The 27,631-nt window shown below is 37.7% G+C and overlaps 1 protein-coding gene across 5 annotated transcripts in view; it reads right to left on the reverse strand.

Moving 5' to 3' along the window:
- ADAMTSL3 (ADAMTS like 3) overlaps positions 1-27,631 on the reverse strand; it is a 190,637-nt gene that overhangs the window by 137,674 nt on the left and 25,332 nt on the right. For all 5 annotated transcript variants that reach the window (XM_026856436.1, XM_026856434.1, XM_026856437.1 and 2 more), the window contains exon 3: positions 17,461-17,580. In XM_026856436.1, coding sequence (XP_026712237.1) covers positions 17,461-17,580 — 120 coding nt within the window. The remainder of the gene's footprint in view (positions 1-17,460; positions 17,581-27,631) is intronic.

Raw genomic sequence — 27,631 nt, forward strand, 5'->3', positions numbered from 1 at the left:
GGGTTAATGGAAGGAATTTTATTTTAAACAAAGAGGTTAATAACTCTAAAGGTTGCTAAGAAAAATTATTTTAACAAGGAAAAGAATCTGAATGAGAAACGCACAAATGCTTCAGCAAGTAATACAGGCCAAGTATATTCCTGAATCTATTGTTAATTTCATATATTAGTTACTAAATATTTATTAAAACATACAAAATACCCTATGCACAAACTAGTTGAACATTGAAGAGATATCACTTCTGCCTGCCAATGTGTTAAACAACTCAAATATGCATGCATGACCAACACAACATGTATTTTCCCACAACTGGTACTCCAAAAAAAATGCAGTTCTGGAATGGAGCTCCTGAGGGCTCCAAATACAGACTTGCAGCAGCATCACGTTTCTGTAAATGATTGTGTATCATAATGAAATTGTTCCCTCTCTCAATACTCCTGTTGGATGGCTACTTGAGAATTTTACTCATAAGATGGCTAGAAACCTTCCCTCTAATTTCCACATTAAGATTAACTCAAGACAAATATGCTTATTGGTGTGTCCACAGTGTCTTTAAACACTACTACTTCACCTTTTCTAGCTTCACGCAGTGATGGACAGCAATCATATGTCATCAACACCTTTCTTCAGCCAGTATAAAAAAAAAATATGTTCTAGAATAAGCTTTCCACTCCCTACTCACTGACAAGCTTTCTCTTTTTTTCTGAACGTTATTTCCATATTAGACCTTAGCAGTACTAAGTTGTTAGAATCGAGTTCTACATTGTCTTGTTTCCATTTATGAGCTCCAAGAAGAAATTTTTGCTGGTGGTCCCTAGGTGTGCATGACAATGGACTTTTTCTTACTGCCACCTTCAAGGTCATCCAGTTATTACTGTATTGTTCTCATACTCATCTGTGTTGACAGTTCCTCCCAACTTTATCTTATCATATAGTGTAATGAGCCCAATCTTAAACTTTGTCATTAATGAAACATTAAGCAGCTCTAGTTCCAGCGTGCCAATGTGTGTAACCTTCCTCTGTGCTAGCATTCCTCTTTCAGCACAGTTATTATCTTCCTCTCCCATTCCTTATTCATCTCCCACTTCACACACCAGACCGCATCTCCTCTAAGTTAATTTCCAGTATGGCATTATATCAAATGGTCTTACCAAAGTCCAGATAAATGAGCTCTCTGTATTCCCCTCATTTAAGGAAAAAAAAACCTGATCAAAGGAAGGTATAAAATGAGTTAGGATAAGTTTGATCTTTCAGATAAAACCATTTTCTTCAGTTTTCCATTTACCTTTATGTTATTAATTACTCCTTCCTCAACAAGCATTCCAAAGCCTTATACACTTAAGATCAGACAGACACACTCAGAGTTTCCTGGCTCTTGCCCTTCTCTATACCACAGTACTACATTAGCTATTCCCTAGCCACTTGGTACCACTCTTGTTTTGACAGACTTGTTAAAAATCCCTGCTATCAGAGCTATGATTTTACGTGCAGTTCTTTCAAAGTTCTGTACAAAATTCTTATCAGATCCTCCTCAACGTGACTGCACTGAAGCTCTATGAGTTTTGCCGCCTTCTTCAATTGGAATAAATAATAATCAGCTCCTGAAGACAAGAATACATATCATTCCCTGGTAGAATTCTATTTACAGAGTGGTTTACATGATTGTTTAATTTTAAAAGATACATGTAATAATTAATAAATTAATAAACAAGACAGTGTTTTCACTTCAGAATAACAGCATCTACGTAAGTGTGTGCAATGAATACAAAGGGACATAATCTAAACACTTTCTGTCATTATAGGGACAAACTAAATCTAGAAATAATATATTCATATCACATTGTGTAACTGATTTACAAAAGAAGCTAGAGGGAGTTGTGCATGGAAGAGTAAATCTTTCTGTTCCTGGCACTAATATCTCATACCCAAAGTATAATAGGTTATAAAATCTTGTGCAAAATGGTCTTTAATAGATAAAGTGTTGACAATGACCATAGGTTTCTTCTAGAAGGCGTACAGCTGTTTTATCATGATTATTAAATTCCAACCAAGAACTAAGCACATCCTTCATTTTCAGTCTGAAAATACTCCTCCAACTAAATCTACACTATTTAGGTAAACTAATATCTACTCCATATGGTTTAACTTAATTCACACGATCTCTTTCTGCACAGATAACAGGGACACAGCAAGTTTGGTCTGCATTATAAGCACAGGATCAGACCCCAAACACGTAAGAGCTTATGAACAGCTAGCAGTCTTTAAGTTGTCAGAGCCCACCCTCCCATTTCCAATGCCACTAATTTTTTTTATTTTTTTTTTAATTTTCATCAGATTATACCAGTTTAAAATTAACAGCAGTGTGAGACTGGGTAATATGTTACTGTAAAAATCACACAAGACTGTGGTGCTAACATCATGCTGCATCTTAACACAATGTTTTGTTTAGGTGGCCACTTTGTTGTTCTAAATATGCATTATTTACAGTCTGGAAAAAAGTGAAAGTGATCCTAGTAGAAAACCAGCTGTCTTTGAGATTGGGAAGATCCATTAAGCTACCTGAGGGCCTGGAGACTTGCCTGTGAAAGCACGCGACACGGTCTACCCGGACAGAAGAGCAGAAGAATCAGGGAAGGGCTAAGATCAAAACAGACAATGGTAGCAACTCCAAAGGCAGAGTAATATTCAAGATATTCAGTCTGGAGAATTTTGAACCAACTGTAAACATTCTATAACCAATCTCTACACAGAAGAGTGAAAAGTGAGCATGTTGGCTAACAACCCATCAAGACTCTGGATCTCTTCAGAGCACTACTAGACAGAAAGTACCGTAATGACAAATACTACGGAATGGAATCATCCCAAAAGGAAAAGAAAAAAGCTGAAGCAATCACTTTCACATTCTGTGACAGGAGGTCTGTGACAGGAGGTGCTAAGTTCCTCTCACAAGGATGTATGTTCTTTTAAAGTATGTTATCTTGTGAACACCACCTAGAATTAGACATTTTTACTACTATTTGGCATACCAGAATAAAGCAGAAGATATCAATAGGGGTTTTTCTGGCTATCCCCAAACTCACTAAGAGCAAGTTTGGTTGAGCACAAGAAAGAGTAAGGAGGAGACAGTCACAAGGTAATTTTTCTGTTTTCCTACATATAACAACTAAGTGTTTCTATCTTGTTCGTATTATCATGGAATGAACAGCCTACACTTTTTTTGTTTTGCACGGTCTCAGCCTCTCAGCTTCAGTTGCGCTACATGCACACATACCCGTACCACATGCACAAGTCTGTAAGATTTTGTAGACATCCCCACCAGCTAAACAGCAATTAGCAACACTACCCTGCAGACAAATCAGCTTTCTCCTTGTCAGCTGCAGTCATTTCAGATACGGCCTTCCCACCTCCAAATCTAAACCCCTACCAAAGTGCAGCTGCAGAAGTCATTTCTCCTCCCACTCTAGGTCCATCTCCTCCTAGACTCTGTTGGTCTCATGCCAAATCATATTCAAGTACCTTGTCTTCACCTACAAGATCCTGCATAGTAATAAATAATATAGAAATAACCACAATGTGCTGAGGAATTATCAAGCCAGTCCTTTTTATAAAACCAGAGGAATAAGACCTTACGCTACTCCCCTCTCCATCAATTACAGCCCTGTCACACTTCACACATTACGCCCTCCTCCACACTCCCTTGCCACAGTCCTATGACTTACATACTAGGAGCGCAGTTTCACAGACTCCCTCCTGCTCCAGCATCCTACAGGAAAGATGAAGATCAGAGAAAGAAGACCATAGTGCTGCAAAACAGAAAGGGATCATGTGCAGAACAGCACAGCCTCACACAGAGATGCTTCAGCAAACTCTCTCTCGGCTGCAGCCTTGCGCCGTGGTCTGTCCCAGTCACGTGAACTGATTTGCCCATTGCAGGACTAGACGTTCAGACTATATCCTTTCCTGGGCTGCAATGCAAAACATATGCAATTCTCACCTTCTATTGGGACACAAAAAAGCAATGCAAAGTTAGATGGACTTGTAAGCATACTATCTGATCAGTGTTGTTACAGGACAGCAAAGAGAAATCACCTTCAGCTCATTTTTTTGACCTAGTATGACCGTGTTCAGAGCTGTTATAAAGCAGGTGGCTCTCCACTGATCCCTGCCTGCAACTTTGTTGGGCTTTAATTACAGCTTGGAGATCAGACAGTCAGAAGATTAACTAAACCCTAAATAGAAAAAAAACACATGCCTTCCAAGACATAAACCTTGAAAGTATGGTTCCGTACAAGTCCAGATTTCTGAATAGTTTATGATTCTGTAAAACCTTCACTGTAAAACACTGCATATACTTAAAATTTGCAAAGGTAGCAGCTTAAAAAAAATATCAGCTCATAAAAAAAAAAAATCCATCTTTAGCACTTTTTTCCTAAGAAAAAAGAAAGAAACCCAGACATACTCTAAGCTTAGTGAAAAGATAAGATTCTGGATATAATACCAATATGACTTCACCCTTTATTTTCTAAAGGTTCAAAACAACACTAGATGAAAGTTTATATATAAGCATAAGGGATCTGCCAAAATGAAAGTGAAAACCCAGCAAATTATATTTCAGACACCTTGACATATTATGCACCACGCATACTGTCAGCTTCACTGTCCTTTCCTTTGCTGTAGGCCGAATGCTTGAATACCAATCTTATTAAACTACAGCTCTGAATTTATCCACTATATATAACATTCCAGATGTCGTACCAGCTGGGAACAGGCCCTTAGGCCATCTTTGGTTGATCTCTTAGTCGCTTTCCAGCTTTTGCCAGGCATTCATCCAAAAATATGAAGAAAAGTGCTAAAAACAGATGTCAGAGTTAATGTTTTTTTTTTTTCTTCATGGTAGGAAATACAGAAAGCTTGCACCCTACACCTATTCTATGAAATATGAACGTTGTCAACAAACCGTAAGTTAATTTTAAATTAAATCATAACGTAGCAAAGTTAATTCATACACTATTTTTCTGACAACAGGCCAGCCTCCATCAGTCTGTTCTTTGAAAATATTACGTGGTCATTTGGATTTTTTCATTAAGTTGGAAAAATCTTCTGATGTCGTCAATCTACAAAAATGGTTTCAAGTCCCTCATTTAAGAAAAAGTAATGCTTAAAACGTAAACTAGACCGATTGCAATTCATGGTAAGCTTTATGACAACGCTGGAGTAATGGGAGTTATTAAATCAGTACACATCTGAGCTATGAAAGAGAAAGACCTGTTGGCCCCATCGTATTACACAAATTATTTCAACTTCCACTCACAGCAATATGAACAGAAGATGTTCAGCTCTTCCCAAGAGGTGCTCTCTCTTTGGGGTCTTACAGGAGTTTAAGCATGCAATTTCAAAGAGCAGGGCTAGAACTGAGGCCCTGATCCTGCCAACACGTTTGCACATGTGCATCTTTACTTATGTGGGTAGTGCACTGACGTAGATGGGAGTCCTCATAAGAATTAAGTTATGCACGTGCATAAGTGTTTGGGCCTTAGACTGCAAGATCCGTGCAAGGGAGGTCATCTATCCTATCCGCTCTAGACAGTGTTCCAAACTTCCTGTCTGCACTCACCAAAATATTAACAAACATATGTAGAACCAATTCTCAGAAAGACTTCATGGTGCTGCCTGCAAAACCTCCCTTCAGTATGCAGGACCTTGGTCTCTCACATAGCAAAGTACAAGACATCATTTTAATTACAATTATATCTTACAAGGATGATAATCTCTTGACACTCTAAGACATCCTTTTTAAAATGAATTTTTGGGCAACAGTCTTCATTAAAAGTTAGTTGTTTAACTGCACAGAAAAGGGATTGTTCATAAGAAATATTTTCACCCTACCTTTCCTTGCCTCACATTCATTAGAATGCAGAGCAGAAAATATGAGAAAAACAGACTATTCTATAGCCTCAATATTGAAGGAGCAGGAGAAGAATGAACATGAACTGGCAAATTCATTGTAAAGTATAAAAATATCTGCAAAAAAGAACAAAATCTTTTCAAATGGAATGAGTAGTGCAGGGCAAGTTTAAAACTTAGCCCTAGTACTTAAATAAGATATTTAGGATATAATTCTGATTCATACATTAGAATGCAATATTACTCTAATGCAAGTAGTTACCACTGAAGCCAGCACTCAAAGGTGGTAAAATTTCATGGTTTATAGCCTGATAGTTGAACATATTTTACATCACCTATTAGTAATATTAAAAAAACATTCAAGCCACTGCACTGCATTCCTTGTAAGTAAAATTGATGCATTGTAAGTCTGTTTTTTTCAAACGGTATAACAAAAGAGGTATTTTGCCATATGTTGTATTGATGTTATGAGGCATTATATGAGCTGTCTGAAAGAGCACATCTTGGTTTTTTAGACTTCTACCATATAAAACCATAACATTTAGACAAAGAAAGATCGTTGACCTATATGCTACACATTTAAGCAAATGCGCATATTTTTTAGCAAAGATGGGGCATAAGAGTGGAGTAGTCAACCATATTTTGTCAATCTTTAGTGATGTGAGTACAACATAATTAATGAATCAGATCAAATATTTTAAGAAAATAATTAATTCCAGCATTCATGGTGTGTGAATAGATTGGCTTACATAAATCACAGAAAACTCTGATCCTCACCAAATCTGCCAGCAGTTGGTTCAAATTAACAAAGCTTACTACAGAGCAAGTCTTCACACACCTTTTTGACAGCAGACCTGAAAAAAACATTGACCTTGTCTCCCTGCAGAATACTGAGGCTGCAGTGATACTTGTGCTTTGTAGCATCGATCCCATTTTCCAGTAATGCCTTAGTCTAACACCCTACAGTATTTCTTCTGGGTTACCTGAATCAAATGTGCTCCAAATCAATGGCAAATCTCTTTTTGCATTAAAAAATGAAGGTCTGATCCAAAGTCTATTAAAATCACTATGATTTTTGGACCAAAGCCTAAATAATCAGGTGAAGGAGAATGTATCATCTTGAATTTACAATTACAATCATCTTCCAAGGGTTATTTTTAAAACTATAAAATCATCCCATATGAGCAGCATGTAACTACTAATTTGTCTCACCCACTGACAAATACTCTAGTCAGCTTCATGAACCAGCAAATCAGCTAAAGGTCTGGTGCCTTTTTTTAAAGTCCTTTTTCTCCTGTGCAACATAAAAATGTTAATTGAGGAAAAATTTATACCACCAAAGCACTAAAATACTTTATCTTATAGCATGATAACACAAACAAAAATCAAATTTTACTAGCAGTAAGATATTTTATAAAGCTAGATTACACAGGCTCAAGAGGCAGGAGCTCAAGTCTTTTAGTCCCAGAGTATTAAAAATGTCCAGATTGTTTCCAGTTCTCAGACTGCCACTCCTTCCACGCCAAGAATCAGTTTAACAGTTGCCTGTCTATAGGAATGAGAGGGGGGTGGGACAGAGAATGAAAAGGAATGTTGGATTTGCCAATCGTTTCACAAAATGTGGGACCTACAATTCATGTCAAGTACACTGAAGTACCGAAGGCTAAAGTTCAAGCATAGCATCACTCTTCACCAAAGACCACAGTAAACGCTGAACCGAAGCACTGAGCACCTTCAACCATTGCCTCAAATCACACGCAAGCATTTATTTCTGCAAATAGTTTCAGACACGCAAAAAGATCTGTTGAGATTCGCAGGACATCCTGCATGCTGGAAGTTACACCCAGTGTTTTCCTGGGGGTAATGGTTTAAAGGGATTAGAAAATAAGTAAATTTTTTTAGGCTATGGCCCAAACAGAAAAGCAAAGTAACTCCCACATGTAAAACAGAGAGAATTAAAAAATATATATATAAATCAGAGATTTCATAACATGAATGAACGAATAACAAATTCCATATACTTACTTTATTTTTTTAAATTTTTTTTTATTAAATGCAAATCACTCTCCTAGTTCTGTTACTGACAGCCATGGTCATCCTCTGTACTGTTAAGTCAAGTGCTAATAAGCCTCCAAGCCTCAGCAACAGTGCTGCTGGGAAGCTACCCAAGCAACCTGACATTTGAAACATACTGCACCAAGATGCTCAACTGGGGATTACAGCTAGTTCTAACTCTCTGAAATTTGTATGTACTCCTTTTTTTTTTAAAGCCAAACTGATTCTGAAGATATTATTCTTATATTATTTCTTCTACCTAGCCTTGTTCTGATCCTGAAGCTCAATCATTCTTGCCCATCCTATGACCTGCCCTGCAAGTCAGTTCTGCTTTCTGTAACAAAAACAGTGAATAACAGCATTTTCCTCTGTTCAGAAACGTTTGACCTTCTTCCTTTTCATCAATCACTACCTTATCAGTCTCTTAACATAACCAAGTAACAAGGGCATAACTCCCCTTCGCAAACTGAGACAGTTGTTTATAAAACAGAAGAGTTAGCATCCAGTCACTAAAAGAGAAGAGCTCCTGCCCTTCCTGGCCATGCTGCAGCCACATCACTCGACTACATCACACAAACACATTTTTATTGAATCAGATTATCAGAAAGACAGTTTCTGAAAGCTGGGAAATAGAAGAGACAATCCCCTTATTTTGTCGTTACATCAAAAGCACATTATTAACGTGTGTAGTTTGTTTCACATTAGGAGCACTTCAGATCTTACAGTATCACAACCTGTAACACTTTCTAAGCTCTGAAAATTATAAATACAGTTGTCAGTGGTGATCCTCTCAAGAACCTACATTTACCATTTTTGCTGTTACTGCCAAAATGGGTCATTAATGTATGTAATTTTCCTGCTTGTGAGCAAATAGCTTTTGAAGTCTAACAGTCAGTAGAAATAAATCAGGTTTACTGGCAACACCGACAGTTATTTTGAAATAGTGCGAAGTGAAATATCTGTTTGAAGTGGTAAAGAGATTGTTCTTTAGATGTCCCAAGGCTGGTTCATTACGCAAGTGCTAATGATATCAAGCACCATTTTTAACTATTTCTAGAATCAAAGCCAAGATATGCAGATTAAAAAAAAAAAAAAAAAAAAAGGCTTTACACTGCATCTTCCACATTAGTGGCATACAAATTGGAAGAAATTTAGGTTCAAGTATATCTCCACAAGTCATTGTGACATTGAACCTGTACTATAAATCTGTTTTCCATGCTGACCAGGCCTGACAGGATGACTGTCAAGGATGTGAGGGGTGTTATTCACTTTCCCTACAACGTAAATCCCATTTAAATTACCCACTGCCTTGCAAAACAATACAATTATATCAGAAACATACAGAATTATTCATTTTATCAAGCAAGCATTTTACTCAGCATTATTTCAGGGATGGTATAAACTGAAGTTTCTTTTATTTTTGTTCTAAGGCTTTCCATATTAAGAGAGAGAAGCTGCTATAAACTCTCGTGGGTCTTTTAATGTTATCTGTGACAGAAGCAGCACAGAATAAGAATATCTAATTCATCACATTCATATTTCATGAAAAATTTAATAATAGAACATTTTTATCTTCTCATTTGTGCATAACAACAAGTTCTAAACAGCTTGAGAAGGACAATAAGTTTACCTACATAATTGAAAAACTAAATTCAATCTGTTCTGGTCTTGACTGAGACCAGTGAAAAGACGTAGTTATAAAATGTATTTGCATTATGTAAGCAAATTGATTCACCACTGAGCTTTATCAGCCTAAAACATCCTCTCTTCCATGTACAATCTGAAGAATGGCTTTCCAGTTCCAAACACCATGCTTCCTACAGTACTTGAAATATATCTTTTAGATTTAGAAGCACTTCTCTATTATATCTCAATGAACTCTTATTGATAGATGATAGCAGTGGTGTATCAGAGCTGTGTAAGCATGGGATCATTTCTGCTACCTCCAGACCTTTCAGTCTTAATTTAGAAGTCTGAAGCCAAGCCTTTATCAATGTCAAAATTCCTGGATAAGTTCATGTGCCAACTGCTGGGGGTGCGCTGGGGGCATGAAAAGGTCAGTGGTAAATTCACATCACATTGTATCAGTCTCTCACGATTTGGTCTCCAGTAAAGAATGTAAAATGAATGTCTACTCTGTATATTGTTAATTCATTTCATCAGGTGTCTTGTTACCAGTTCAGTGTAGCAGAACTGAGTTCAAGACTTTAGAATATTTGCCCACGTACACATCCTTCTGTCTGCTCCAAGGGAAAGGGGCAGAAACTGCGACCTTAAATCTATTGCTAGGAACTGAAAAATGTATTTGGGAAAACTCTAAATTGAAAACCTCAGAACACGGAACACTGAACGTGAGGTTAAAAAAAAAAATAAAATCAATGCTTTATGAAAAACGTGCATGGCAGAGATACTACAAAAACAAGTCATTTTAATATTCATTTGTTTTGACATAGACCAACCTCAAACTGAATAAACATGCAGTATTTTGGTCTCAAAGATACGTCCAAGAAAAAAAGGAGGAAACTAAGTATATCAGAAAGTAATGTTTTAATAATTTCTATTTTCCATTAACAGAAAAGATACTCCTGATTATTGCTTGCTCAGTCCCTACTAAACAGGTATGTCCCCTGAGCTGAATCTTCTTTCTACCCAAGTCATTGGTCTCAGTCACATACTGCGTCCAAGCTGCTTTCAACACCACTCCAAGCAGGGGTATATAGCAAAGCTTTATGCATCCCTGTATAGCCTTTTATCATCCATTAGAGCAGCCTCGGTATCTGTCCGGCGCCCAGGGGAGCAGGAATAACAGAAACACTTGACAGTTTACGTCCATCCTCCTTTCTTCCTTGAGAAGTCATTTTGGGGGAGGACCTTACAACTGGGGCTGCTTCTCCTATTTGGGAATCCTCTGCCAGCTGCTGAGGCCAGTATTATCACAGCCACAGAAGGACCAAGGACCCAGGCCAATGAGTTTTACCATGGAATTTAGTGGAATAAGATTACAGCCTCATAGTAGGTATCTGATCCAAATTTAAATGATATAAAATGTGTTTTCTGCAGAAATCGTATTATTACAGATTCCCTGTGAAGGCACTTATCCTGCATGAGGTGAAGACCTACTGGCTTCTGTAAGCATGATTTACACAGAGACCTCTGGCAGGGTTGGGACTAATGCAGTAATACAAAACAAGGGAGTCTGTAATTCTTAGTGCACAAATAAAAATGTACTGCATGCAGCTCTTCCACTGTCTTCTCTAAAAGACAAAACCCTGAGCTTCAAATGTTAGCTGGTGCTTTAAAAAGTGCCAGTTCCCCATTCAGTTTGCCAATAAACAAAAGTATGTTGAAACAGTTTTCAGTTCACTAAGCAATCACACAAGAATATATCATTAGCGATATAATTACTTGTGCATATGCTAGTCACACACTTCCAGCAAGCAATTAGCCTAAACAAAAGTATTGTTTGACTAGGACCATGCCTGATTTATGCAGTACCAGTCTGTAAGAGTAGTTTTGCCTGAAATTGTAAGTGGTTTTCATTTGCTCTTAATCCCTACCTCCTTGCTCCCGCCTCCCACTCCAAATCAGAAACACATTTCACTTGATTACAGAGCTAATTTCTTTATCCAAGTAATATTAAAAAACCACAACAAAATCAACAAAAACTTAAAAATAAAGAGGCCCAAATGAAACTTGTAAACAAAAAAATGAAAGTATCAAAAAAAAAAGAAAAATAATTGAAAATATTAGGGAGCACCTAACATCACCTTCAGTTAAATTTCCACAAAAACACCAGATGACGCGTTTTATCTTCACACAGCCTTACAAACACATGGCTCAACTCTTTGAACATGATTTAAAACTCCTTATTAGCATCTGTAGGATTAGTATCGAGTCCCACAAACCTGACCTCATAATTTGTTACTTACACAAGAGGTCCCAGCTAAGAAAATGGAACTGCTTGCAGGATGCAAGTCAGTGGAATTTGTGTTACTCTAATATCAGCACACTGGTTATGGAAGGACTGCAAGGTGAGTCCCTTACTCAGCTGAAGAGTAATATTTCTAACATAATGTTGACATTCAGGTAGCCAAGTATTAGCAGTTGCATCTCCGGTGCTTAGACAAAATTAAGTGTATCAGCTCACTCTCAGAATACACAACTGAAACCACCAGGAGTTTTTGTTGGTGGAAGGTTTACTCTGCAGAAAAACACCTGAAATAGTTTGAGAACAGCTTGTTTCATTACAAAAAGAATCTTTAAATGAAGAGCTATACATTGAGATTCAAGATGTTCTTTTTAGTAGTTCTGAATGCTTCTTCAGGTTATCAACAAAAATGTCATGTCACAGTATAACACAAGTTTCTGGCTCCTTCTCAAAAGGAGAGTCCTGGAGCTTTATATACTTGGGTAGCAAACGTGCTGCTAACTACAAATCTTACTTCCTTCTCAGGATTAGAGCTTGTCTTCACTGATGTGTTAATTTGAAATAAATTTGTCCCTTACATGACTCATCTCCAAGCCCAAAAATTTCTAGCTCCATTTCTCTGGTGATTTACATGCAAACTAGCTGGCAATGGAATAAAAAGGCTCAGACTAGGAGCAGAAGCCAGCCAGCAGCTGATACTCCAAACCAAGCTGTGACTTAGTTGCAGAGGCAGACCCGGGAGGATGGCAATCAGCAGCAGGTGAAGTGGGGAAAGCAGGTGAGAGAAACTGGGGAGAAATGGCTGTTAGCCCAGTTGGATCCAGAAGACAAATTCTGCCCACATAATAGTTTATGATATGAAAAACTTACACACAATCACAAACATTTATTTCTGCCTCACTACAAATAAAAAGGTGGAATAATAGGTTCCATCACTTTATTTCTACATTAATTTTTGTCAAGTCAGCCAGATCACAGGTTCCACTGCCGCCTTTTCAATTAACACTTTAAATATCATGCTTCCTCCCCCCCTGAAAAAAACAGAAATCGAGCCAGAGTATTTCTCTTTATGGAGGACAAGGCATGTATCAGAACAGTTACTCTCCCAATTCTGGCATTCACTTTATAGCAGATTTCTCTAGCAAACTTCAAGAAAGGCTCGTTATTAGAGAACTGTAACAGCCTCAGCCTGCGTATTACAACTTGCATATCTCATTGAAAACAGACTTGCTGGTTTCTACCTTACCTCGCATAGCTAAACACTCAAGTCTAAAAGTACAGATTTTCATTATTTTAATTGCTGGCTGGGTCTATATTTACCACTCTTCCTGACTGCATTTTTCTTTAAAAATTATTTGTTTAGAAACACTGTTTCTTTACTAAGATTGGACTACTTAGCACCATATGTCTAATTCCAGAATCAGGGTGTCCTTCTTTGGAGTTTAAATTGGTAAACATCATAAAAAATTTAGAAGGAGCAAGGTCAGCTAGAAAGCTAACTTGTCAAGCAAACATTTTCTCACTTAAAAGATAACCTCTTTTTTCTTTTTCCTTTCCTTCCCCCACCCCAGGAGCTGTCTCTTCCAGCCAGCCAATCAAAGTAGAAAGGTACTTCAAACGTATTCAACCGAACCAAGTTTTCACTGCTGTCCTTGTTGGTGGTCCGTCATATGGAATGGTTTTAATACTTGGAAGCAATACCTTAAGTGTCAGAAAACAAGAACATTTTATTTCTGCAAGAAAGCTTTCCAGTACTACTAGTATTCTGGAAAAGAAAAAAATTCCTTGTAGTAGATTAAAAGGTGAAAAGCCAAAAGAAATCAGAAAGAAAACTAGGAAACTATTCCTTATGGCAAGGTTCAACTTGTATCTCAAAGTTGGGGGTAGGGCTATTATATATTTATTTTAAAACTCATTCAATAATGACAGGAGAGGGACATATTTTTTTCGGTGTCAAATTTCTAATGGCAAATGAAGTCTTTGGCTATGCATCAAAATCTATTTGGTACTAAGTTAGATTTAAATTACATTGACTCAGTAGAATTTTAGAAATGCAGTATGCAGTGCACTGATGCAAGACACAGCTTGCTGAACAATGCAAGAGCTATAAGAAAATGCTCAATATAAGCATTTCTACATTTCTGTTCTTCGGGAGCCCTCAAAAGTGTTTGCTTTGAATCACAGTTTTTCTTTTTCCCTGAAGATAAAGCAGTAAATGTGTCAAAACCGTAATGTACCATTCTGCCCAAATGCCACCTTAGTGAATAAAGGCAGCAGTATCTAAACAGGTCTTATCAGGCATTTTGTTCTATAGACATGGAGGGAGAAAAAAAAAATAAAAATATATATATATATATTCGCTGAATTTTGAAAATATATAGCCAAAGAATTTCATCTGCATGTAATTCTGAAGTATACACATAGCAACTGAATATGCAAAGGGTTTAGTGCAATCCTGTATGAAAATGAGAGCACAGTCCTGCCAGATTAAACCAGAACAAAATGTACTATCTTGCATGTACAACATGAATCCATATGTAATTTTGCTGGGCTAGAATAGAGTACAGTGTGTTCCCGTTAATATTTACTCATCTTCCATTTCAAACTGTAAGCTCGTCTTTTCAGATAGCAAATACTTTTGAATATTTGAGTAACAGCTAGTTCTATTTTACTGAGATTACTTACTAACAAAGGAATGAATGATCCTGATTAAAATGGCTCTCTACTTGAAAAATATCACACACAACAGCCAAAGAAAATCCCTTTTAAACATTCCTGTGTTTGGAGGATGTAAGGAAACTAATCTTGGATCATGACGACGATGATGATGCTATATAAAAATAATATCCATCTATCCCAACAAACTGGAAAATTTATTGGCCTGGATAACAGGAGCAGTGCAAGGGGGGAAGAGCACACTTGGGGAGATACGGAAGGATCACTTTTCCTGCTAGGGTCTCAACATCTTGTTGACTAGCCAGAACTGAGGTTGTGACCCACCCTCTTCTCCCACCCCCATGCCACAGGAAGGTCTCATCCCTTTTACATATCCTTCTCCCTTCCATGAACACAGATGGAGATATGATCTTCACAGTACATCAGGTAAGACCGATCTCTTGTGGGGGTCAAGTGCACAAGGTTATTTTACTTTTCCAATTTTCAACTAAATTAATATAACTTTGGGTGTACAGGAACACTGGGACTCTGTAGAGATGCCTACAGGACAATTCTGGTGTTCAGGGACAAGGAAGGAATGTATTTCCCACAGGCCAGCACCCCTTCATAGTGGGGCAGGATAGAAAGTGAACTGCTAAAATTGAATTAAGGTATGAGAGAAGATGCTGTTACATTTTATTATTATAAGGCAACCTTCTGTACTGATTCCATTTCTGTGTTGGATGGATTAATTAAAAATGACCTTTCATGGTCCACACACTCCTCTCTCTTTATTCACCTGCATATCCTTACCTTAACTACCACATATCAAGCCTACCCATACCAGCTTACAAAATTTCAATAAATTATCTGATGAAGGATTTTGACCCTCTGGTTTAAGATTTCCTTCCATTCATAGAGTAAATGTCATGCAAAAAAGAGTAGAATGAAACACCAAAACCAAGAAAAATTCAAGTTTTCTGGCTCAGTTTGACCATATGATAAAGTTGAGTTTTGTATGAACATTTCAGCAAAAGCATAAGTAAATTATAATTGTACATCATCACAATCCTATGACTGTTCTAGAAAGTTAAGGAGAATAATCTTTCCATTTACCAAAGAATTCTTGGTTTACTCGCAGGAAGGTAAACTAGAGATATAGATCAGTTCCCATCTGCATTCAATCTATTTCTATTTTTTAATAAATAATGCTTAAGTTCTGAATTTTCTTTCAAAATAAACTACTACTAATGTAGTCGCTTTTATTTTCAACATTCTGATGTTTTAGCACTGTTTTCAGTTCCAAGATTTCAAACTTAATTTCATACTGCTCACTAAATGTCTGGGAAGAGCAGGCTTCAATCAAAGCTGAATCACATTTGTGAAAGAGCAGAAGCTGACCATATCCCAGATCCAATTCAGATCCCAATGGAATTAATGGAAAACTTCCCATCAAATGGAATCGAGCTTGGATCTGGCTTCTGTATAGAGCTATGCTGGTATTTGAGGGGGTTTTGGGGCAGGGGGGGATTAATTTTGTTTGGTTTGTTAATCAGATATGCTGTTCACATAGTCCAAACAGTGTATTCAAAGAGTACCCCTTTGTTATATTTGATTTATCATCTTCTCTAAAATCTGCTCTGTTTAATGGAAACTATTTTGATCAAAGTGTGTTACCTTTATAGTGTTTTTCAACTACTGTCATTAAAAGCAGCCTGAGTTGCAGCTGCATTTTACTGTCCTGTAAGTTATCGTTTTCCCAGGTGTTTGGTCCAGGGGACATCTTATCTAAGTACCTTTTCTGTTGATAATCAAAACCCTCCAGGGTATCAAAGTATACATAAACTAAACTCAAATAATTTACAGTAGCTCAGTATGCTTTCTACTTTATCTTTTTAGTTGGACAGAAGGAAGCAGAAAAGATACTCAGTCTAAAGCTTTAATAAACTCATCTCAGTTCTCTTCTCTTTTTGGAGTCATGATGAGCAAATTATTTTTCTCGAAGTAGCTCCTGCAAGGAGATCATCTTTCAAAATAAAGCTGTCTATCACTTGACAGAATCATACCTTGTGACTGCAGGGCAAGTTTGGCTCTTCTCTCACTTTTACAGGGAATGTTTCCTAACAAATTCCCTCCTCTTACATTAAGAAACGTACTGTAAGTGTCTATGAATGTAATTCAGACAGTTTTGATGTGTAGTTCAACTGACTTCTGGAACACATTGTGTTATGAGTAAATTTCCACAGCATGCCACACATTTCCTAGGTTTACTTTAGATCTTTTGCCAAGATTAACAGCATTTCTTTCATGTTGCTTTCTTTACATTTATATCTATATTCCATGTTTAACATAATGTTTCTACGGGTCTGGAGAAAGCATTAAAGATCTTTAAAATACATAATTTGTTGCTTTCTAAACACTCTGCTTCATCCATTATTACACTTTGCATTTGTGTCTTTGTAATTCACTCAACCATCCCTTCTGAAAACTTCACAAACTACTAAAATGTGCTGACTTTTCATAAGCTGGGAAATGCAACATCTCCCCTTATACTGATTTATCCATGAAGTAAAACAATTCAGGATAGGTCAAACAATTCACAGAAAGGACAACCACCTCTAATTCTATACGTTTTACAGAACTAACTATAAAAACATCTATTAACACACCACAAAAACATTGTTGCTTTTGTCTCTACTACATCCTATCAATTTTTTTCCTTAAGTGGTTTTGATCTATTATTTCTACAATTAAGTGCCTTAATTTTCATTTCGTATAGCATGTTATCATTTAATTTGATATAAATTTGACGTGTTTTCAAAAGATAACACACACTTTATATATTAATTTGTTTCACAGTAATCTGTATTTCAGAGTTACACGAATGTGACTATCATTTTCATATATGACATACTGACCTGGTCATCATAACGGTAAGTGAGGAATTGTTCCCCCGTGGTATCCTCAAGAAAACTCCCCTGTGGAGAAAGTGCAAACTCAGGCAAGAAGTATGCACCTTGGGATTGCTCTGCTCTTGTCTGTAAGAGAAACAGAAAGGTCACTTTACAGCTACTACAAACACAAGTCAAAATTTAAAACAACAACAAAAAGCCCTCTATGCATATAATCACAAAGATTAGATACAAACTTCTAGGAAAAAAAAAAAAAAAGTGACGTGTTTTCAGACACAGTATTTCTGTGTGGATACTTTGCTACAGAGGTCTGTGATGAGGACATACGAAATGCTTACAGGGGTCCAAAGCCAAACAAGATGCCTCAATGGCAGTATCATATATTAAGCAAAAAGATACCACCTCTGGTTTATCAACCATCACTGCTGAAAGACACTGTGAAAACCACACTGGAAAAGTAACATTAAGTACGTTTTCTTTTTCCTTATACACTTCACTAGAGAGTTACTGGCTGCTGCAGGTAATGGGGTTTTGATTAAATAGCGTGTATCTAGCCTTACAGGAAGATACAAAGACATAGAGTCATAGAATAACTCAGCTTGGAACACATCTTGAGATCTCATCTAGTCCAGGCTCCTCAAAGTAGAGTAACCTATGAAACCATGACACGGTGAATTACTTTCCTATCCTGCAGTTAGACATTACTGCAAAGAAGAAACTGGGTGTGGGGAATGACTGAACACCAGGCAGTGTCCATATTAGCTCTGCATGCTATTCACAAATGGTGAAGAGCATTTGAGAACAGGCTGGGAGAGGAAGAAGGGTCTATTTTGAGCTACAGAGATCAGGATCAGTCAGTACCGTCAACTGGGCTGTCTGACAGCTGGGCCCTTCTTAGACAAATGGCTTTTGCTTAACTGATCTATGCATGTTCAGTAATCAGAACACACCTGAAACGTGCTGGGCATGCTGGACACATCCTGGCTGAAGATCCTGTCATTGCACTGTAGGTCTGTCCTGGTGTGAGTGAGTGGCAGGGGTTTTTTGGTAGCAGAGGGAGGCAGCTATGACAATATTTCCCTGTGAGAAGCTTCTCCAAGCTGCCCCAGGTCCAAGTCAGACCTACCTTTGCACCAAGGCCAGACCACTTAGCTGCACCTCTGCGATAATGTACTTAAGAAGGGGAACATGGGAGGAGTGGTGGGAGTTGTGAGAAGTTGGAAGAAAACATCTGTGAGAACGCCAAGGTCAGTGGAAGGTAGGAGGAACCAGGGGGGTGGTGCACTGGAGCGGAGACTCCCCTGCACCCTGTGGTGAGACAGCAGGGCCACCCATGGGGTCTGTGGTGGAGCAGACACCCACTGGCAGTCTTGGGGGTGCCCCACGCCGATCCAGGTGACTGCACCCAGACGAGGCCAGGATCCTGAGGGAAGAAGGCCCCACCATTGTAGTTCAGCGCTGGGAGAACTGCAACACCTGGGGGTGACCCACACGCCTGTGCGAGTGACTCATGTCAGAGTTGGTTCGTAGAGAACTGTCTCCTGGGAGAGGGGACCACACTGGAACAGGGGAGGAATGCCAGAAGTTCCCCCCACCCCAAGGTGGAAGCAGCAGCAGGACTGACTGCACCCCCCACTCCCTGCGCTGATGGGAGAAGGAGGTAGAGATACTGGGAGCAAAGCTCAGCCCAGGAAGAAGGGAGAGATGGCAGGAGACATTCTCAAGATGCGGTGATGCTGCTGTCTGTTACATGTTGTTGTTAGGGTCTGTATTAAATTTATGTTGTTTTTTTTCCCCCTAACGAGTCTGTCTTTTGCTTGTGCCTTAAAGGATGACATCATCTCTCCTTGTCCTTATCTCAAGTTCCCGAGTCTTTTCTTCCCTCCTTCTCAGCACTGGTGTGCAAGGGGGAGCGAGCGGTGTCTTTGTTATTTTCTCCTCAGCACTGGGAGGGAAGGGGGGAGTGAGCAGCTACATGGAGGTCAGGTGCCCTCTGAGCTCAAACCACAAGACCTAAAGCATCCCAGAAGCACAGCAAATGTATTGCACAGACTCTTCTGTCCTTATTCCTACTACACTGTAACTCTACCCCGAGAAGCTAACTGGTTTTCATACTAGAAAAAATAAGCAATCATCTCTTGAATCCAGAATATTGAGTCCCACTGGAGTAGGGGGAGAGTGGAGAGGGCAAGGAGATGAAAAATAACTTCTAAAAGGTTGAAACCTTTCAGGGAAGAAAACAAGGCCCAATATGTACAAGTTACTGCCAGACATTTCCCAATGGGTCAACTTAATAAATGGGGTTTAATTAAACTATTCGTTACATTTTGACATATACATAGTAATTTTACATGAAAGCTAGCAGTTGCCATTGACCAGTTTCCAGACTGTTGGCTAGAACTGTAGCAAATATAGGTCTGTAATCTCAGTGCCAGGTAACTAGATATTTCAAAAGTAACCCACATAATTTAAGCAGTCTGTGGTCAAAAAAAGGCAGGCAAGATCTTCTGCAGTTTCTCTCTTGCAGTAAATTCACTTTCTGAAGCTTACAACTCTTCTCATAAAAACTAGATGACATGTCATCCACAAGTATGGGTTTGGAGAAGCTTACGTTGCTTTTGCTTTCTCTGTTCTGCAAAGAAGCCGCCGTCAGCTTCTCGGACTGTGAACCCCATCATTTGTGATAGCATTAGATTAACGTACCTTTTTTTAAAATCAAGCAACCTTCATATAAACTAGAAATAGCTTGCAAAGGACATGTCTAGACTAGGGTAAAAGGTCATATTTTAGCATGCAAGACTGAACAAGATTTTAAAGAGGATTTTTTTTATCAGGCCTGCATAAGAGTCATTCATGTTCACAACAGGTTATCGTGATATTTCTATTATAAAGCCTATTATAGCAGTGGTCTCACTTGTACACTTCAGCCAACTGACTTTATTTATGCAGAATTAAATCATAAAATATGGAGAATAAATCCACATTTGATAACAATAGTTTCCCCATAAAACAACCAAGAGAGGTCCACAGTTACGCTTCATGCTGAATCCAAGCTGGCTGCAGCCGATGCAAACCTTGACACGTTAAGTATAACCCAGACGTGAAACTGGCTGACATAATCTGGCATTTTTCCCCACTGGTTTCAATGGGCTATCGATAGATTCTATGTGAGGGAATATGGCAATGATGTAATCCTATGATTTCAGCACAGCACTAATGGATGAGAGATATGCATTCTAAATCTCGAGAGGCCTAGGTTAAAGTATTTAACATTTCTACCTCAGTTTCCCCAAGTGTAAAACACAATTACACCACCAACTGACCTACATTAACGGTGTATTGTAAAGTTTAGTTTCTATTTGTAAAATGTTTTGGAAAAGAACAATGTTAAGTACTAGCAATTTATAACAATATTTTTGAAAGTGCTGCATAATTTACAGACAGAAGAGAAACCAAATTACCCTACCACACTTCTTAGATAAAGGTATATATCACACTGTTGCCTAATTTCCCATAAACAAATTTGTCAGCAGGATATGTAGCAATTACCTTCCTTGTGTTTCTCGTCTTTATAAGTTAAACATTTTCAAATAGAATGTCTTTGCACATTCATCATTCATCACGCCTCAAATGGAAAAGATGCCAACATTTGAAGCTGAAATAACAATTTAGTAAACATGACATTAAAAACTAAGGGCTTCTCTCACACACATTCAATTTTTGTATTAAATGCTAAGGAACAGGTAGCCACTGGAGAAGCAGAAGAATGCTTGCTAGATTAAGGCAAGCAAAATCTGGCTTCCAAGCATGGAAAAATTCAGTGTAAAAGATGAATGTTTTATAAGGTTTCAAAGGAGCTTAAAATAGAAACTGATCTGTTAACTACAGCAATAGGTACTGCTATCTACCTAGTATAACTAAAGTAAGGAAGAATGCAGCAAAGCATTTAATTAAAAATAAGAATCTAAGAACACACTATGAGTTGTCATGGCAAACCAGTGTTGAAGACAAGCAATTACAGCTGATAAACAACCCAAATCAAGATTTTAATTAAAAAAAAAAAAGCTTCAAACGCTCAAAGAACACTTCTGTATCAACTCAAAGCAGCAGAAAAGCATTTTTTCCCTCTAGTTATAGGTACCTTCAAATAAATTGCATGTGTCCAATGCACATTCATTCATACATTGTACAGAACACAAAACATACTGTTTCCACTTAGTCCACTTTATTTCCCACGGAGGAATCTACCAATGTTTCTTGTGAGGCTTTTATATTTCTATGGGCACTTTTCCTTAAACGTAATTCAAATTTCAACAGTCTGGGGGTTTATAGTATATTTGGGATCATCTCTGAATGACTTAGCTAATCCAATATAAATTCATGTTTTAAACTAAAGACTGCAAGTTTCAGAAAACAATTAGACTTCATACTTGCGTTTTAAGTCAGTTTAATGGCCAGTTTAATGTTAACAGCTTTAAGGTAAATGTGTCAAATTACAAGTACACTTAAGATTTAGAACAGGCATTTTAAACCAGCTTTTATGATCTTCTTAAGCATATGAAGACAGTAGAAGTGTGATAATGTAGCCAAACCAGATATAATAATAATAATCACTGCATAAAATTCATTGAAATTAATATATCAGGTAGCAAGGAAGGTGACAAAAAAAACCCCAACCTAGAAGTTGGAAACGGATTGATGTTTGAAAAATCTCCCTAGGTATCAGTTAATCAGACCATGTAACATTAGTCAGAAACTGAAAAAAATAAGGTCTTCCATGCTACATCGTTCTACCTATGTGATCAAGAACAACTATCCTTATAAGTAGATAATGAATGTATGTAGGTTCAGGGAAGCGTAAAATGGCACAGTTCTTATTCAAAGGCTTACGCTTTAAGCACAGCTTTGATCTCAGGTTGTGATTGCTCCCTCACTCATCACTCCCCACCTGGGTGCTTAAAGACTAAATTACTCTTCCACTTTCAATTGCAGAAGACAAAATGAATAGCTTATAACCAAGCCTCTGGTTTTTAGATTTCCCTCCACCAAGAGCTGCATGTTGTCATTTTTACTGATGCACGATTTCATTGTTCTGTAAAAAACTCATACTAGAAGCATCTGCCCAAGTTGAAGTTGCTGGTTTGGGTGATTTTATGTTTTATTTTATTACTGAAAGTAAGAGGGATGATTACCGAGTGCTTCCCAGCCAATGCTGACATTACGAGTAGCATGGCCAAGTAAGACTGAATCTGCAGATAAAAATGGCATGTGGGACCAAATGCCCACACAAAGTATATTTGAAGGAGAGGGGCTTATTTTAAACTGGTTCTAGTCAATCCTATGGACTGAGCATCTTAGTGACTGAAGCACAGCAAGTATGCTGCTGGGGCATATCTGGTTCAGTTTGATCCAAAAGGAATCCTGTTAACACACTCTGAAACCACTGCATAATGCAAACGACTTTAACTGCTCTGTTTTTTCCTTGATAGCCAGCATTCATATTAACTATTGCTATCCAACTCAATTGTATTTATCAGTCAAAATAACTTTTAAAATGTAGTTTTCCTATGACTAGAAATTGCAAATAGTAATCATTGGGTCATTCCTTCCAAGGTACAGATTAACAATTTAATACGAGGCGTTAAACTGTTATTGTAATTTTGAATAAATTTTAAAACGTAGTTTAGTCTAAAATTCTTGGGGATCTTTTGATACAAAGGCTATGATAAAGTTCAACCAAACCTCATAATAACATGCCTCTATCCTATTTAATCATAGCCACCAGGAGACTGGAAAGTAATTGTTCCATATTTATATATAAACAGCAGCAGCTTTAAAAGTGAGCTTTCTGCTAAGTCTGAGTTGTGAAGGTCAAGAAGATGAGAAAACAGATGGAATGTGTCTCAAAGAAATGACTTGAACATAATTAGAAATAAAATATTAATCTTTCAGATAGAGGAATTTTTCATTTCAGAGTTTCTTGGCACTAAGAACCACACTAAGAGAAAAATAACAACTATGCTCTTACGTACACTTCTTAATGCAAATCAGCACTACCTAGACTTAAATCAGTCATTCCCCAACCAAGCCTGCATGCTTGCTAAATTGAGATCATAATAAGAACAAATTGTTTGTTTAATGAAGAAATTAAAATTTCAAAGTTATCTATTTTAAATACCAAAGATATCAAAATACCACATTCATCCTGAAACTGCCTCAATATCTTGTTTTTAAAAAGAGGAACAGACAAAAGATAAAGGTCCAGTCACCTAAAGCTCTATAGTTATGCACAACTGCACTATCATGCCCAAAGTAAATTCTATAAAAAAAGACCAGCACAGTTGAGGCAGTTTGCTTCCCATAATTTTGTGGCTCTTTTATTAGTTCTTGCTGGAAGAGGAAAATTGGGCAGGGTCTTGAGATTGTTAGTTTCCAAAAATTACTGTTTTAATGCAAAAGATGGGAAAAGTAGATAAAGCGAGAAAAGCTATCTGCATTCTTAACTTTTAAATACCTATTTGTCAGATTAATATGCATGGCAAGTCCAATTATATACCAAAAATGTGTACCTTCCAATTTAATTCCAGTTAATATCTGTCTACTAAGATGCTGTAGCATATGATTCATGCCCCAGGGAAGTAATATACCAGCTAAATTGCAGTTCAGTTTAATGGCTTTTCAAGGACTTCAGTACTGAAATGTTAGATAGAGCATAGCCCTCCAGCTTCATCACAACATGAAGGAGTGTGTTAGCAGATAAACAAAGTCACATTAACAGTTCAGAACTTCAAATATCTCCAGAGCAAACAATCCTGATGAATAAATATCTAGTAAGACTCAGATTAACAGTCATCATGGCCAAGATTTACAAAAGCAACTTCCTAATGCTGGACACTCCGAAACATTTAAAGACCCTGCAAGTGAACTGAGTTTCCACAGAAGCTGCCAGCAGCTCAGCATTTCTGGAGACCAGGCCAATTATTTAATTATTGATATTAAACTAAGAGGCCAGCATTTCAAACCAGAACTAAACTATAAACGTCATTTCTTCTAAAAAAAGAAAAAGGACTCAGCTGTACTGATGAAAGCCAAGCACCACTTCTTAAAAGAACCATGAAACACTGAACATGACTGTCAGATTTCATCAGGGAAGTCGCAAGTGAGACGAGGAGACAGCCTGAAAGACTGAACCAACAGTTCTTCCAGGGACAGAACTCAAGCGTGTGACTCAAGAATTGTTTTTCCACTGTGCATACTCTGTAGTAAAGGCAGACTTCAGACCTGTCTGATTTAAGTCCAAATTTAATGATTTTTTTCCTCTCATGTCTCATTCTAGACCTGTTTAGAACAGGTAGAAATAAAAGAAGCTTGGGAAAATGTGCCTCTAAGTTGAGGATACATACAAAGATAAGCAAAAGATAATTCATAAGTATTTTGCATAAACCACATTTGATACAGTAAAATGCTGTCAGCAAGCACCTTAGAAACTGGAAGTTCAGCTACTGCTTGAAGAGCGTCTGCCATTGAAAACTGAATTCAGCAATAAATACAATCATATTCACAACTGCAAGAAAGCAACTGCCTACATCATCTCTGCTGCTCCAACCGAGCGTGTCCTGCACCCATTCAAGCACTCGGGAGTCATTCCACTGACTTCAACGTGCTTTAAGATCAAGTCACCAAAACAACGGTGCTCAGTCTAAACCTTCTTTCATGCTGCAGGTTTGTACAACCTAAAGCCAACACTGAACACAAGAAGGATAATGGAGACTATTTTGCTTTTAAATTAAGATACTACCTTTCAATCTTTTCGATAGGACATTTCTACCAACATTTTTCTTGATTAAATGTAAATACATTTTCTTTGCCATAGCTTGGGCTGCAAACTGAGATCAATACATTTTGAAAATCTTTTGCTGTACCTTCTAAAATTTATACTAGTGATTAAGATTTTGGATATTTATCAACAACTACTTATGTTTTCTCTTGCTATGGTCTGGCTAAAACATTAAACTTTTCACTGAAAGGCTGCAGTAGTATTTAGCCAAAATCTCATTTAGTTTCAAAACCCATCTTATATATCAGCTCTGCTTCATATTTCCAAAAGAAATATGAACCCTGGAGTTTTCCTTCTTCCAGTGAAGTTGATTCTAAACTCTGTGTTAGGCAGACTCTGCCTTCTTTCAAAAGGATTGATTTGATGTGCCTAATATTTGCTTTTAAATGAGCTGCACTAAGAGACTGAAGTTGCTCCCAGTGATATCAATGGCCAAGTTCCCAACAACATCCTTACAGAACCAGGGCCCAAACACATCTGCACCAGGACAACATCCCTTGCAATATAACAAATACTGCCAGGACTGTGAATAACATCAGAATCTCAGTGCTCTCTAGCTTTGCATAAATAATAGCCCAGGTGAAAAATACAGCACTCAGATGAGATGACCCTAGAGCAGTTCATTCCCAGTTACTGTCAGAAAATTAGCAACTACGGATCACATTCTGCTTTCAAAATATGCAATGCCCAATTATTTCCTGAGGTCTTTAGTTTGGCCTTGGGGGAATGGGCACAACAATATTTAGAGCCAACGTAAAAGCCATTGTATAGCATATAGATAAAACACATACAGTGCAATCTGGGTATTACTATTACCACTGAGAGTGCACACACAAAGCATACAAGCCTATTCTTAAGAACAAGATAAAAGGCTGGCAAAGATACGGATTTACCAGTAGGAAGAGAAGGAACTAGATAAAAAAAACAACCCAAAACAGTAATTTTAATCCCTGTCCTCTGATTTCCTGCCACAGTGGTGATGCTTATATTCCCAGCACAAAGGGATGTCTCCCTACAGATGCTGAGGAGCTGCATTAAGTATGCCAGTGGCATCAGCGTGACAGCCGGAAGGGAGCTGGCAGTATGGTGAGGAGGGACTGTACCTGCTGTAGGGAGGGAAAGGAATTCATTCTTGAACTTGTATCTCCTGAATGTACAGCTTACTGCTCCATCACCTTTTTTTCCTGTTTCTTTACTTATGTGTTTTATACAAAGATCTTATTCAACAGTTTATCATAAACAAAGCACTGCTTTATGATAACATCAAATTCTAACAGCTTTGAATGGGTGAAGGAAGATTCTACCTGCACTTCCTCTGAGGTTTGGTGCTTTGGGGGCAGGGAGAGTGGTAGAGGGATGTTTAAAAAAAAAATAAAATTGTTAAGATTGCAGTTTTATTAAGATCCTCTTGAACACTCCTCTGTGCCTAGAATAGTGAAAAGGAAGGATTATCTTGTTTAAAAAAATCTAGAAATTAGACAGAAAATACTATTTCATTAAAACCTCTTTTTGAAATCTTCCAAGCAAGACAGATAAAGGTGAGTGAAATCTTTAACAAGATTTTTCTTATCCCTTCTATTACCGTATGTTCCACTACTCCAAACAAAATCCTCTTTTTATTCTTTATTTAGTAACCTAATAACTGGTAAAATTCTTGTCATAAATCAAGTCATTCCAGCATTATTGGAGCACGTTCTCATGGAACCCTATCATTTATTGAAAGTTTCTAAGGGTCCTCATGATCTCCACAGAGAAAAATACACTACAAAAGTAGTGTCAGCATCCTTAGCAAAGAAATTAATAATAATCTGTAATTTTTTTTAGTTTAAAGTGTGCATTATCATTAACACCATGTGGTGAAATAAATTTTTTTTGTTAAATTGACAAGCTGCTAACAGCTGGACTCATTTGCAGGAAACAATCTTGCTTGTCTATCTACGGACATGACTGCAGCTCCAGTAGCACACTGGTGGAGGCTGGAAGCATCATCTTTGAAAAATAGCAGATTTATTTGCAAAAGGCAAAAAAGGAACACAATTTGAGACTACGTAGGATCAGAGGAGCAGAGGCAGTGAAATTCTAAAACCAAACAAATCAACACAAGCAGTGAATGAAGACTCACATTGCTTAAAAAGAATGAACAAAATTAAATGAAAGGATATAGTGCGATTCCTTCATTGAGCAGTAAGTAGAAGCCCCTATCATGAAGGGGCAAGACACCTCAGTGGCTTTGGCAGGCCATGCATTAACATAGACTTTAGGATTATTCAATAGTAATCCCCCCAAAATTGATGATTGTGGGCCACATCAGATGAATGCGAGGCTGCAGCAGGGCATGGG

This window comes from Athene cunicularia (genome assembly GCF_003259725.1).
Source record: "Athene cunicularia isolate RWA chromosome 10 unlocalized genomic scaffold, athCun1 chr10_part1, whole genome shotgun sequence".
In the NCBI taxonomy this organism is placed as follows: Eukaryota; Metazoa; Chordata; class Aves; order Strigiformes; family Strigidae; genus Athene; species Athene cunicularia.